Raw genomic sequence first — 15,827 nt, 5'->3', positions numbered from 1 at the left:
GAGTATGTCCAGAAATATGATACTAAATAATTTTTCTATGCTCTTTTCCTTTATAATGTCATCAGTTACATGCTGTATCAAGTTATTCATCATCCAGTCAGAATTTGTAAAAATATATGTGAGTCTGTAAATTGGCTTTAGATATTTTAGCATTAGAAACAATTTTCTTTCTGTCACCTATCTACCAATATTTCACCTTGTCACTAGAACTACGTGAAGGATCTTAGCCAGGCAATGGAAATGTACTTCAAAATGTACACATGTGAAGCCTTCTCCCAAAACCATCCCCTTCTTCCTGAGTGTAAGGCTGCCAGTCAGCTCCACTTAATTTTGATTGTAACTAAAAATTCCTTTCAAGTTTTCAGGTAACACTGTCTCTGGATTCCCAACTGGTACAAGGAATTATTCTAGGAACTGGTGTACTCTCAAATAACACATTTTGAGGGCTGAAAAACACTAGAAGGAGAGTATGCCCTGATTCTGTTCTCCTTGATTTCAATGGGAGCAAAACCAGGTCCTCAATCTGTGTGTAATTCACATGATCTACTTAGCTAAACAATTAAGTCACAGCTCTGACATCTGATATTTATTTTAAGTTCTTTGAGCCAGATTCTCTTCTCTGAGCCAACCCTTTTTTCTATTCTGGTGGCACAAAGGCTATAACAACTGTGGATTTTCCCAGCTGGAGATTCTCCCAATGTGAATAAGTCTTTACCTGTCTGGCAAAACCAGGTTTCACGTTATTTCTTCCTCCATTGCACACTCTGAGTCTTCATCGTCTTCTTACCCGAAAGATTAAGAGGCCTGGCTACATCTCTCATTACCATGCTCCGAATATTCTTAGCCTGCACACTTGCCTCTTCAAATTAAAGCTAGCAGGTTAATTTTAAATAATTCTTAGACTACTGTAACTTAAGTAAAACCATAGCATGTTATGATGCTCCTTCTGTGGTATTTCAGGTGAAATATAAATGAGGATCTGTCCAAGGCATGTTACCAATGAGACATCTCAGAAGCTCTGAACCCTTGAAATCTGGGTCACTCCTCTCTGGGCAGGCCATGCTTAATAATTTAACCATAGTGTAAGCTCATTCTTAAAGGAAAGACCCTCAATCCAAGCATGCCAACTTTTTAAACCTCATCTCCATCCCAAGAGAGCAGAGGTTGTGTGAAAGGGTAGCCTAAAGACAGGTTTGACTGAAAAAAGCCACACAATCTGAATAGTTTGTCAACCACTGCCTGAGTGGGGAACCCTACGTTTAATGGCTGCTCTTTCTACATTATTGTAGGTGATGCACCCAGTGAAAAGATCTTCAAGTGAGATTAGTTTAATGGAGATGAAAAAAATCAGTATGTAGTTTAACACTGCTCTTAGAGTTCAATTTAAGTAATGACACAATGTGGAACTGATCTGCTGGCAAATGTGAGCAACTGCTGTGGGAAGCAATGTAACAATGCTAAGCCACTGTGAAGGCAGCATCAGTTACTCAAACTGCATCCACATCTTTGAATACGTTCACATTGTCAAGGAATTATTCAAGGATTTGACTCCAGTCTCAAGATGCACTCATATCATAATCCCTTATGCCTGTGCTCTTCTTTGATTATCTAAAATCTGGAGCTCTCCAGAAGCATGTGCTGGTACACAGAGTAGGCCGCAGCTCTTACCCAGTGGCTCACAGTGGTCTCAGTGTCACAAACAGATATTTTTGCATTATAGACTCTGCCTTGGACAGCTGAAGAGGCATTGATTTCAGAAGCAACTGGAAGCAGGTAGCAAGAAGATTTACCAAATTAAAAAAAAAAAAAAAGAGGTAACAAGTATGGAAAGTGTGGTTAGTCTACGAAGAAACTGAATGTCTGCTTGGGCATCCAAGCATACTTATTTCATTGTATCCCCTTTAGCTACAATATAGTTGTACTCCATATCTGGGGAGAATTCTATTCTAAGGTGTGAGTTCCAACAAACACAACGTTCGCTAGATAGTTACCTACCACACCACATTTGTCTTCCAGACATGCACTGGAATATAATGGTCCAACAAAGAAGGTTCACAGCTTCACATACCAAGATTGTTGGCCAAGGAAATGAATCAACTTGGGAGGTAAACAACATCAAAGAGAGCAACATTCAGAATGCAGCAGCCCCTTCTGATTCAATGCTTTCTAGTCAACCACTTTCCAATAATTCATTAAGACGTGAACAAAGAGATTGAAACATTGGCTTCTCCTAGGGCTTCAACCAACTGTAATGACATTATAACAGGATACATTTACAAGGTTGAATATCTTGAACTCGGCTATAATTATGTTTATTAGTAATTCTTCAATAGCTGCTCAAAAAGCATATTTGTATTAGTTAATCCTTGCCTGTGGAGACCTTTATATTTGTTTGGCAAAAGAACATTAAGAAGTATGCATTTCCTTTTCTTTTCCTCTCTGTAAATCCTTGTTTCCATCAGAAAATGCTGTGGGATCAAGCAATAAGCTAAACATAGTATACATGATTACTTTTCTGCTAATACTGTTAGAGATCACTCTAGAAAATAGTTAGAACTAGAATGGATAAAGATCTAGATTATCATATTCTGTCAAGTTTTCATTTGAAATGTAAAAAATTACCAACTATGCTTTGCATTATGAGAGTCTGGAACATACATACAGATAAGCACTATGTGCATAATTTAAAAGCATTTTTTTCTTTTCTCCTCCATCAGAGATGTGAACATGGAAAACACTGAAATACATATTTATTTTGAAAAGTAAATGAAAAAAAATCTCAAAAAAATTACAGATATGAGGTATGAGTTTATGCAGAAGAACTCTCTTTATTTTTTAAAGAGAGTCTAATAAACATGATAGCATATCCATCAACTCAAATGAGAAAATATAGGGTATTATGAAACCCTAGCTATTTTGAATGCTAAGCTGTGAATATGTACTTCTCTGTTTCCAAAAGGAAAGATGTATTACAACACTAATTCACTGAAAGGATAATTCACTGAAAATAATGAGACATATAGGTAAGACTGGTAAAACTACTAAAGGCATTATTTACTGAAGCTATCTTTTCCTATTCATTTTTTTTTCTGTAACAGATAACACTTTCCATTTATTCAGCTACTTGAAATCACTAAATTATCAAGGGAGATATTTGAGATGAATCCAGAGACTCCAAATTATGCCTGGAAAGTTATTGGAGGGCTCCTGACTGAAGGCAGAACCACTCTTAGAATGAGATACAGACACTACACATTGATAAATATGAAGAGGAAATTCATATCTTGCAATTCTGCAGGACTCTATGCAAAGTACTCTGTTTTAGCTATCATGGCTGCTAATAAATGTAGATTCTGGAATATTTGCATAAATTAAACACACGAACAGCTGCAATACATCAAAAGCAATATATGAACTAGTGGAATCAATTGAATGAAAGCTGATGACATATGCTTAACTGCACACAAGCCAAACTCAGCACTGACAAATATAGGCAAACTCTGTTGGTGTGAAAGAAAATAGAAGTGAGTTTGCCAGAGCTCAATTAGACCCTGTTCTTTTTTGAAATATGAATAGGCTCCAGGTTGATTGCTGTGCAAATGGTAATGTTTAACTGTACTTTACATTTCCTGTGCTTATTTTAGAAATGTTTCTGTTTCTTTCTGAATTAGAATAGATACAGAACTATCACAATAGATTAATAATCCATGGTTTCTCTCTTATAAGTCTTTCATGCTAAACTACTATTTTAAAGGTGTTCCCAGTGATCATGTGCCAGGTTTATACTCAGGCTAAGGTCATTTTACCCTTTCATAGTTACATGAGGATACATTTATTACAGAGTTACTTAGGCATACTAATATTGGAGGTTTTATCTTTAAAGATCATAAGCAGATGTGAAATACATGGAAACCTATATTTCAGTGCGCCAAAAGGCACTATTCAGAAAGAGCTTAATAAAAAACCTTAAATTAAAATACCAGAAACCTTTCCATATCCTGGGACTGAGCAAGTTTAACGTTTCTCTGATTTTCTAATACCACTGTCATTGTTATAATATTCTGAGATGAAATGTAACTGCAGAGAAAGTGTTACTCTTACTATTCGAGAGGTTTTCTATTTATTCTAAGATAACACTTCTCTTGCTTGTAATATATACAACTAAATGTATAGATTTTCTCTTTTTTTCACTCCTTAGTCTGACAGGAAAGGAATAAGCTATCCTTCTCCAAAGAAGGAGAAGTAGGGCTTTTCTGGAGGTGCTGCTCAATTCTGGGTCAGTGGACTTCAGCATAACATGTAGTTTGGATCTGTTTCAAGGATTTTGAAAGCCCTGACTACAGCCTAGATAAGGGATCCTTCATGTTCCCATGCAGCTGAATCACATATATACACATGGAGTGACTCCACCATGCAGATGATGTAGAGTCACCCTGTTCATGAGAAGTACATACGGATGCAAATCTGCTGCAAATAAGACTCTGCAGGTCTTATCCATGTGAATTATTTATTTTGTAGTTATCCCACTTCTGAAAGTCAGAAAATTGCCAGATATCCTGAAAAGTGATTTGTTACTGAATAAAGGGGCAAATCTGTAAATATTAACTTTACATGTAAACTTGGAATTTGATTGTGTAACAATGGGAAGCAGAAATTGTGGTATCTTGCTAAATTAGTACCAACCAATGGGTCCATTCAAATTTTAGGTCCACAGAATCAAATGCAAGCAATTAGCCTGCTCTAGATTGTCTTCTGCCCCAGAAGATTACTCCGGAGACTACAAGAAATCCTCATATGAGTATGTTTTGGTCATAAGTCTTTTTCTACTTTGTAAAAGACAAGTTCGAATATGTTTTTCCTTCAATTTCCTAAACTGAAATTTCAGTGATAGCAGAGAAGTCTCTCACGTGTTAGGCATGCCATGTCATTAAGAGACAAAGAAGTAATTACTCTATCATGATTAGAGTAATAACACCACGGCTATCTCCTTAGTTATTTTAATCCAATGGGATTTAAGGGTTTTACTAATCCAGTGCACATATCCAGTACCACCACATATACTGACAAGGATGCATTTCCTAACACTTCATTTCAAAGGTTCCTTCTGCTGAAACACATCGTAAACAGTAAAGGTTAAGGGAAAAAAGGTTTCTGACTGTTTTCCAGTAGGGTTTTAATCTGCTTTTCACCTTTATTTTACAGGCTTAAGTGAAAAGGAGAACATAATTAATTAGATATGTGTATGTCACTCTGGAAGCTGTCTAAAACATGCAAGGAACATAACAATTGCTTTTCTGATGCAAATTTAATTTGCATTAAATTGTTTTCTTTAAACAAAAGACACAGATTTCAAATCATGTAGTAAGACAATGTGTACTAAAATGCAATCTAACCAATTTACTTGAATTGACAAAACATGACCTAATAGACTTAAAGAAACCAAAAAAAAAAAACTTATAAAGAAAGTTTAAATATTCTTAGTATGCAAAACTGTGCCTTTACCATGAGTGGTTTTTGCTTGACTACGTACATTTTAACTCAATGTTTAAAAACAAAGTATTAGAATCAAAAAGTAGCCAGTTTTTAACTCTGAATAGCATTTTCCACTGCTGTTAAAGCCTGTATTACACAAACACATTTTTTTTTTGCACTGTTTTAGTAAAATAAGTGGACCACTGCACATCAATGATTTTTGGCACAGTAGACACAATAAAATATAGGATAATATAAAAATGGTCACTAATCAATCAAATGCTTATATCCTTCATGTGTAAAATCTTGTTTATAACCTAGAGATAAGGAATTGTGCCCTCAGTATATAATCAATAGTCAATCAATTCTCTCACTGGAGCAACTGTTTTCCAATTGACCCACATTAAAAACAGGAATAAATAGCCTGTAGGATTTCCAAAGAAATAATAACCTCTAATTCACAAGTGACAAAATGAAGCATTCATCCTTAAATTGAATAGAAAACCTCACCATCAACTGAGGCTGTCATGGGAGATAAGCTGTACTTTTTATAGCAAAATGCTTTCCATCATGTATCTTCATTAGATTTCTAGTCATATTGCAAGTTTCATTTTGACCCATGTTCATCACTAGAGTTAAGTTTCAGTTGTGGCTTCATGGGCAAGGACTATATGTAATTGCTTAGGTGTCAAAACAAAAGAAAAAAATGTCCCAGGAACACGTGCTTTTCCAACTAAGAGCATATATCTCGTCCCATGTAACACTGCTCTTGTGTGCATACATTCAGAAACCACTATATTCCTTTTTAGCAATCTACTGCATTATTCTCTCTCATCATCAAAACCAGATGTAAGAAACAAATTATCAAAATTTATTTGCCAGTACAATATCAGCCAAATGCAGGTACTGAAAAAGAAGATTTTTACCATGGCTATTATAGCGTACTTATTTGATATGTTTTAAAACAAGTCTTACAAATCATTAACACAAGATATGGTCACATTTAAGGTTTGTCTTTTTTTTTACTTTAGTGAAAAGTACTAGACAAGCACCACAGAAAATTTTAGTTCTCTAGAAAACAAGTAAGTGTTATTTTCCCCCTCCTACAAACTATTTTCAGGTCACATGGAGAGATCTTCTTTAAGAATAAAATTATCTCAATGAGGACAGTGGCACTACATGTACTTCAGACATGGAACACTGCCCCCTTTCTCTCTGCAGCCTTCCAGTAGTTGTTTTCGTAGATGGTGCACCTTTCTCATGTCTCTCATTGATTATGAGGTTTTTCTTAGAGCTTTGCACAGTGACTACTGCTATGCGATTATTTTTATGTGGTGTTAAGCACTTTGGAAAATATAATTTACCTTTATAAGGCACGTTTGTAACTTTCAAATCACATGTGGTCTGAAACACTGCATCTTTATTGCTCAAATTGCCCTCAAACGCTATTAATTAAAAGAGGAATGTGTGTGCCTATATGCATGTATGTATAGTTAAACTTTTAATCTTTTTAAATCTCTCTCCCTGTATACATGCATATTTAATAATCAACATCTCCAGACAAGAAATAGTGTATTTTTGAGGCTAAAGGCTATCTATGAAACAATAAATGCATTGCAAAGCCTTACACCTGTGCACTACCATTCTTGTATCTCTCAGAGGCTTTCCATGGCAGATTAACACTTGAAAACATACACCAGTAAAACACAAGAGACCCATCATTCTTTCTTGATTGAAAAATCAAATTGTGCCTAAAGTAAAGAAACTCCCCAGCCCCAAAATATATGAATCAACTCTTCAGTTTGCTCACAGGCTCAGGACTGAGCTAGACTAAATCAAAATGCATACTGTTCCTGAATTAGAGACAGTTATGCACTTAGATCTACTTTGAAACAAAACTTCTGTCTTCTTTGTTATTCACTTCCCTGCATATTGGAGGAGTCCTTGATTTCAGATGCCTTTTTTCAATGGCCTGGCTCTACTATCTCGCAATTATGTTTGCCAGACATGGAGTATTGCTATTAAAAGGCATAATGCACAATACACCTTAAACCCCAAGCAGTCAAGGAAAGAAATATAGCAGCGGTGTGACAGGTCATAAAAGCATCATAACCATGAAGGAACCATGATGATAGATCCAAACACTTGCGTAGAATTGAATATAAAGGAATATAAAATCTCTGCAACATTTGGGACTTAAATAAATTAGAAATTTAAAAAGTCAGCATGCAAACTAGAGGCACTGAGATGATGGACATCTTACAGGTCAAGGAACTAGTACAAAGGTAACACTTTCTGGGAGGAAGTGCAGATGAAAAAAAACAGCTGACCTGAATGAAAGACAGCAAAATCAAGGCTCATTCTATTAAAAACTACAAAAATTACGCAAAAGACAAAATTTTCTTATGAATACAAATACAGTTGCAAATATGCACATCAGAAGTAAACTTATAGATGTGTGAAACTATGTATTTATTACAGGAAGCAGTAAGTAATCGATCAATAAAAGTGGACAGTATCAATTTGTTTAGGAGAATTTATCAAGGAAAATTTGAGGATGGCTTGAGATCAAAATACAACCAAGATATTCAATGAAAAGTGATTCTTTCCCCTCACCCAAATGAAACACTATGTAACAAAAATCTATCCTGCCCACTTGTATTTTTTGGGTAGGGCTGACACCTAATCTTGGTACAAGCAGAGATAATAGTTATGTCCACTGAACTCATTGGGACTGTTTATATTTCTACTTCGTGATGCGTTGAGATACTCAGAGCCCCCCTAATCCTTCCTCAGTAACCACTGGCCTGGGAACCATATTGCCCTATGGCATCTTCACTGCTTCCAGTACAATTCATTCCATTTGTTAATTTATGAGGATATATTTTCTTTTAATCACTAGATCTTGAATATATAGATTTAGAACTTATTTGCATGCCCTGCGTGTCTCAATAAAAATAAAGAAAAACATTTGGAATACGGATTATATTTAGCATCCGAAGGCAGAATACGTTTTCCTGGTTCTCTTCCAGAAAAGCTTACCCACTAACTTCACTGTAAAAATAATTTATTCAAAAACTAGTTGTAGAATCAGTAGCAATTACTACAATTCAACAGAATTGACTTGGATTTTTTAATGTAACAGTTATTCTTTTAAATCAAATTTCATCTACTATTTTGCTAATTTCTGAAGTAATGTCTGTATTGGTAAAAGGTGATTTTGGAGAAAGTAATTTTTATTAACTCTCATCTACTTTTAAGTCACCTGAAATCTCAGCAATTCCTCTTAAAAAAATATACTAAAATAAATAAATAAACAAAAAGCTATTTTATTAATAGGAATAATAATTGTACAAGACATAAGTATTATAAAGAACTCTGTGTTACATTATGCCATACATTTTAATTTCCTAGAGATGAGGTTTACATTCCTCAGTGGTCTCCTTTTTTCATTCCAGGTCTGTAATTATATTCACAGAAGTAGTTTGGTATTAGGCACAACAGGTCTTGCAGAATTAGGGACTTCCAGCTGTAACTATCACTACACTTACAGGAGATTTTTCAAGTGAGCAAAAAGAACAAAACATTTCTCATGCCTTACATACAGACAGATTGTTTTGATTCAACTGTAAACTAAAATAAACCTCAAACATATCTTTCAAATCTAATTCATTATGAATAATTGTTAAACTAGCACCATGTCATGGGACAACTTACAGTTTTCTGCTGATGAAGTGTAAGAAATTTTGACATAAAACTGAATTCAAGTGTAACCTCAAAGTTTAAATACTTTGAGAGATAAATTCTCTTCTAGGACATGTTATTCTGAATCTGAAGTAGATATGCTCAGGAGGCTAATTTGAACATACTGGTAAATTGAGAGCACTATTTATCTTCATTTCTTCATGCTTGAAAATTAACCACTCAAAATGTTGTGAAATTAATGTTTTAAAATGTGCTGGTCTCCTAGCATAACGAGAAATTTCAGGCCCCTAACCCTTGTAAGTTTAGATAGCTCCTTTCTCCATTGTGATGGGGAATATGTATGGAAAGAACAGTTAATGTAGACTTTTATTTCTTGAGATTTCTTTAAGTCAAATTACATGGAAGCTATTCTGGTTCTATGGAAAGTGTTTGGATAAAGGTAACAAAGAAAAATCTGAGAAGAATGACAAACTATTCTAGTTTCCCTAGCGTGACATCCAAAAATAACCTGATGTTAAATCTTCTCCTTGTGAAAATAGCATCTTCTTCATAAAAACCTGACCACAGTTATACACCAGAAGCAGGAGATAGTTAAAAAAAGATTGCACATTGAGGAGCTTTCATCACTAAGCTTAAAAACTCTGAGACACTTCCTAGTGAAAAAAAAAAATCACACTCAAACGTAGAAACTTCATGGAAATTAGGCAAGTAAAGGATGTTATGAAAGAAAATTTAATCCCATTAGATATAATAATTCAAAGGAACGACCTGTATTTTTAGGGACATCCTACCAGAAATCCTCGCAAAAGATAAAGATTGCTTTTTGGTTAGTTGGAATTTCTTCTAAATGTACTCTTCAGATAAGTCCTCACTCTCATTATTCAGGTCACTAAGAAAAGCAGGGACAGATCTGTGTGAGGTAAGACTTTTGAACATGTAGGGATAAAAGAGATAAGAAGTTAAGACAGCTAAAGTGATGGTGAAACTGGTATCTTTATTGCATATATGGGTTTCCTTCTGGGTCCTACAAGAACTATGACACAAATTTTCTTATGGTTAAGCACACAACATAGAATATATCCCTGATTATTAAGGGGGAAGAAAGACCTAAAGAGTCATTTCCAGGCAGGTCACAGCAGCTCAATGCCCCAACATGGCAGGGCAGGTTTGAGTGTCCATCCTATTTCAGTTATGCCCCTTTACCCTGCAACAAAACCACATGAATGAGCATAACTGTTATTCCCATGACATACTTCTAGCCCAGGACTTGCCCTTGAACCACCTGCAAGCCATATCCAGATGGGGCATCACAGACCAAACACTCTTGCTTTCATATCCTATTTTGTATCTATAAATGAGAGGTAAGTGTATGATGTCTGACAGTGTTTTGCTCTTATTTTTCCTGCCTAATTGGAAACATTGCTGTGCTTTTCCATTATGGCCTTAGCTAAGTCCAAGGAAGAGGTCCCACCCACTCTCAAACCTCACCCCTGGTCATGTGCTCTAATCACTTGCCTTGTGCTGCTCCTAGAATTCACCCGGTGGCACTTTAGGCCAGCTCTCTCACTATACAAATAATTAGCCAAGCCCCCAAATGAAATGAAAGAAAGATGTGTGTGGAGATGTGGCTCAGTGGGTTGAGTTAGCTCATGATGTGGCTAGACTAATGCTCAAGTGAGTCTTTACCGTGAGGGAATGAGAGAAGAGGAGAGGAAGCACATTTCAGTCCTCCTGCTATTCAACTGATTGATAATACAGAGTAGCACTCTCAGAAAAGAAAAGAGGAAACACACAGAAGTTATTAGCCTTGCATTCTGTGTTCTGTACACAGTACTGCTCCAGATGCTTTTAGTTTCAAACAGAAGAAACAATTGAGCTGCTCAACTGTCTTTTAAATCAGATGCTTGGGATTGATTTTCAGCAACTACAGAGAGTCCAAATATATAACTCCAGTTTTCAATGCTTGGCTGAGTACTCAACTGAATGCAACAACTTTCCTGACTGAGAGGAAGATAAGCCATTCTTCTCAGTTGATGATCAGGTACTACCAGCTGGAATAAAAAGCTGCCACTAATGTGTTGGTGACAAGAGTTATAAGAAAAGAATTAATGACCTGTAAGAAAAGCCTTGTCACAGTTCTCTATCCCCAAAAAAACAAGCACACATCGTCATGATAGGTACTAATTGGTATCCTTGCTGCTTGTTAAAAATTGAATGAATAAGAAAATGTGACTATTATTTAAACTGTAGATCTGCCCTTTCTAGGCTGAAGAGAAAGGTACCTTTGTGGCTGCCCATAGGACACTGCACCCATGCCAGGGACAACTGGAGAATTTCTCTAAGGATCAGCTGTTCCTTTTGTTTAGGAACAGGATTAGTATTTAGTAACATAGTTACTAAAAGTAACAATTAATAGAAAACAAAACCTTGATGTATAGCACTGATGGCTTCAAGAAAATTCCCCTTCAAAGTTATATAAATATTATGAAATATTTACACTTTCTATAGTTAAAAAAAAATATTTAGTTAAAAGCAAACATCTCAAATGGGAGAGACTGTTGTCCAAACCAAACTTTTGCCTCAAGCCACCTGATACTAGTAATTATTGCAATAAGTACTGCAAAGTATAGGTATGAGAGCAATTCTCAGATTCATACTTTTCTATCTTTCACTCACTTGAAAAGAAGACACGGGTAAGCCTTCATATATTCTGCCTTGTAAAGACCATTTTACTTTTTTTTCCTGGACTGAGGTTTTGTCCACAGCAAATATAAAATTCAAGCCCAGTAAACACTTATGACCAGTCACACGGTCATAACCAGCAGCACCTTTTCCAATCAGCACACAAATCTGTGGCAATCTGTTTTGGGCTGGTTTTCCATAACTACCAGAGACTTAACAGTCTGAAAAAAGCAAGAATATCTGGAAGTTCACTGGGACACTACAACCCCTTACCAATGTATGCCCGGTACCTGGGGCAGATCACACTGAGAAGCTTCCAGGGCCAGAGAAGTGATTACTTTTTGATTGATAAAATCTTTTTTTAGCCCAGTTTCCATACAACGAGCAGCAATCTCCCTGCACTAATGCCTGCACTAACACTTATTCACCTATTAACTTCTGAACTTGTCATCCAACTTCAAGTTTTTCCAAAATGGGGTTCAATTTCCTTTAAAACAGACTACTGAACAGAAAAGAGCAACTCTACCAGTGAGACTTGTGGAGGGCTGCATCTCAACTTCACCCATTACCAGCCATCAGCCAGAAGGGCGCTCTCCAGGGACACAAATCCCTAAAAAAACGAACTTCCCTGGGTTCCCTCAGTTTGGTTTCTCTCCAGTAGAGTCTCTGGTAGACAACAAGAATAAAACTTTTGGCTACAGCCAAGGACAGTCACTATAATCTCCTTTTTGCTGAAGTGCACAAACCTAACGTACACAACCTCCTCAGGCAGCTCCATTCTAGTAGGAAAAGCTTTTGCATGGCTCTGCACCCAACCTAGCTGTGGCAGTCCTCTGGCCAAGGACAATCTGAGTATCACTAGGCAGCTGTGCTTGGCCCTGAACTCTCCCTGCTGTCACAGCCCAGCCTGGCCTGTGCCAGTGCTGGGGCTCCCTGCCCCAGTCTGAGCACCCTCCAAAAGGTGAAACAAGCCACCGTGCCCCTGGATCTTCAGCACCTGCCCTGCAAAACTAGAAAAATGCATCACACGGGAACCAGTAAAGTTGAAGAGGAAGTTTAAAGGAGTAAGTCCAGACAGCTGTCTCTCAGATTAGTCGTTTTCCCTCTTTTGTGCAAATCAGAGGAATGGTACTAAATTTGAGGAGAAACGAGGCTCCCTCAGTGCTGCGTTGCAGTGCAGGGAAGTTGGAAGGCTTTCTCTGAGAGTTTGTAGATCAACGGTGGCCGCAGCTGACCTGCCGGCAGAAGATGCTGAAGCCCCAGTTACCGTCTCCTCCCTTACGTCTCGGATACCCCGCACAGCTCCAGCCGGGGAGCAGGGCTGAGCTGCGCTGCCCTCAACGGGGCTCGAACCCAGCAAAGGCAGAGCCACCGTCGTGGCTGTCCCGGGGCCATGGGAGCGCACCCCCCACCCTACTTTCCACTCGCCCGCCCCCTCCTGCAGCGGGCTGCGCCGCAGAAGGAGCCGTCGGGCTGGGCCGCTGGAGGAGGTGGCAGGGACGGCATCTGCAGGGGGCTGCACCCCGGAGCTCCCTGCGCGGGGCAGCGCGGCGGCTCTTACCTCCGTGCCGGGCGGCGGCGAAGAGCCGCGGGGGCGGCGGGGCGGCGGCGTTGGCGGGGGGTGGCCGGGGGGCGGCGGCGGCGGCGCGGGGGTCTGTCTGCGGGGCGCCGCCGCCGCTGTAGCGCCGGGAGATCACCCGGTCCCTCCGCGGCGGGCGGGGCGGCAGCGGGCGGCCGTCGTCGCCCAGGGCTTGGAGGAGGATGTCGAGGAGCGCCCCCCGCTCAGCTCCGGCGGCGGGCACGGTCCTGCCCTCGGCGCCCGGGGGCGGCGGGGCCGAGGCCAGCAGCAGGAGCACGATGGCGGGCAGCGCCTGGCGCTTCTTCGCCCCTCGCATCTCTGCGGCGCTGGGAGGAGGCAGAGAGCGAAGGCGGTCAGCGCCGGGCCCGGCCCGCACCCTGCCCGCCCGCCCCCCATGCCGCGCCCGGGGGCATCCCCGCCCGCCGCTCCCGCACGCTGGGCCAGGCTCAGCTCTCCCAGTGCGGGGACCCGACGGACCGACACCGCCCGGCCCCGGCAGCCCCCTGGCAGTCCCGCCACGCTCGCCCGGCTCCCCAGAGGGTGCGTTTATAGACACGGATTAGGGGAAGGGTATTAATCCCGCCGCACATATTCGCGGTACAGGGTTTTGCAGGGCATTTGCTGGGCTCCCTTTGCCCCCAGAGCCCCTGTGGGTGCCTCCTTGCTCCGCCGGCGGGTCAGCCTTCCCACCCGCCCGCCGCCCCCGGGTTGTGCCACACGGTGGTGTTCGAGGGAGAGCGCACGGACGGGCAAATGGACGGAGTTCAGTGAGGAGTTACATCGGAACTAATGCAAATCAGGGTGTAAAGGGCAAAAACAATTACAACAGGCAGGGTCTTCGAGAGCGGCGCTTAATGCCCCTAAGTAAGCTATTCTAATTATAGAAAACGGGTAGGATTAAGGGGGAGGGAGGGAAATTCTGTTATTTACAAACTGTTTTATACTTGGCCTCCCGTGCAAATCCTCTTGGGCGAAGAAGTTAATCGGAGCCGCAAGGGAGACGGCTCTCCCCGACGGCTCCGGGCTCTCCCTCCCTCCGCCGCCGCTGGGGCGCACGGCAAACCCGGGGAGTAATCCGGGGAACGATCAGGGTTTCGCTGCCAAGGCAGCGAGTCGCCACGCCGAAGTGCCCTCTGGAGAGCCGATAGGCGGCTGCTTACCTTCAGGCGGAGGCGAGTCCGTCCGGCTGAATGCGTGCGGGCTGAGCGGCGAGGTGCTGTGCCGCCGTCGGAGAGCCCCTGTCCCCGCGGAGGCTCCGCCGAGCGCGGAGCGGGGCGCTTGGTGCTGCGCCCGGAGATGGGGGATGCGCCCTCCAGGGCCATGCGCTTCTCTTATATAGTCCGCACCGGCGTACTCATTTGAGTAGTATCGACTTTAGGTGGGTGGCGGTCGATGGAGAAACCTCTGGTAATCACTCTTGGGCTCAGAGAAGGTCTTTTCTGACAAACTTCCTCCTCCCCGTTTGGCCCCCGGTGGATGGCAACCGAAAGCTGCGTTTGAAGTGACTCTGATCTATTTGTGAAATTAGATTTCCCTGAAGATTGGGAAACGCTTACTAATAAAGCTGCCGGCTCAAGGGATTAAAATGTGCTTTAACTTAGCAGGATTCCCTTGGGAGTACAAGGGAACTATTTTATTCCCCCGATTTCTTATTGAACAAAGAAGCCATGAGCAAAGTCTGAAGTGTGTATAAATTTGGTTCTGTTTTGATGGCAAGGAAAGTGGTAGACTTTGTGAAGTCTAACAGTGGTAGACTTTGATGGGTAGTGGTAGAATTTGATGAGCAAATTCACAAACTGGGGGCCTTGTAAAAGTTTGCCTCTCTAAAACAGCTTTTTTAGTTTTTGACAATAAGACTTAATGAAAAGCTGGCAAAAAAGGTACTGACCTAGTGATACCAATAAACCCACAAGTTAAAAAACTTGCCTCCTAGAGCCCTAAATAAATAAGCAAAAAATTAATGAATAAGATCTCAGCTTTCAGAGAGCAGAGAATGGTCTTGGTAGACTGAAAGGCAATACATATTTTTTAAATTATACCAGGAAATATTTTACGTTATGACAGATTTTACAAGTATAACTCTTTGTCAGAAGGTACCATGCAGATATTTATTTAATAAGAGTGGGAGAAAAAGAAAAAAGATTTGAAATGTCCTTGAAGATGTGAAAATGGGGGATTTAGATTTGAAAGAGATTTAAACTATTCTGAATCTGTCTGGCATATAACATTTCCCTACAAACTGTCTCTTTCTCAAAACTCCATCTTTCATATCCTTCTCTAGTTATCTCAGTCAAGACATACTCTGGGCTGTATCTCACAGGGACTGCATCGTTGGTGGTGATGAGAACCAGCTTCTTCCCCATACCCTCCTATGCTTGGGCCATCCTCA

The 15,827-nt window shown here is 40.4% G+C and overlaps 1 protein-coding gene across 1 annotated transcript in view; it reads right to left on the bottom strand.

The window, feature by feature from the left end:
• ALKAL1 (ALK and LTK ligand 1) overlaps positions 1-14,685 on the bottom strand; it is a 35,935-nt gene extending 21,250 nt beyond the window's left edge. The window contains exons 1-2 of the mRNA XM_032700397.1: positions 14,599-14,685; positions 13,421-13,764 (exon numbers count right to left, since the gene is read on the bottom strand). Coding sequence (XP_032556288.1) covers positions 13,421-13,754 — 334 coding nt within the window. The 5' untranslated portion in view covers positions 13,755-13,764; positions 14,599-14,685. The remainder of the gene's footprint in view (positions 1-13,420; positions 13,765-14,598) is intronic.
• Between the last annotated feature and the right edge of the window lie 1,142 nt (positions 14,686-15,827).

This window comes from Chiroxiphia lanceolata, chromosome 1 (genome assembly GCF_009829145.1).
Source record: "Chiroxiphia lanceolata isolate bChiLan1 chromosome 1, bChiLan1.pri, whole genome shotgun sequence".
NCBI classification, from domain to species: Eukaryota; Metazoa; Chordata; class Aves; order Passeriformes; family Pipridae; genus Chiroxiphia; species Chiroxiphia lanceolata.
The sequence above is the reverse complement of the archived record's forward strand: the minus strand, read 5'-3'. Positions and strand labels throughout refer to the sequence as shown.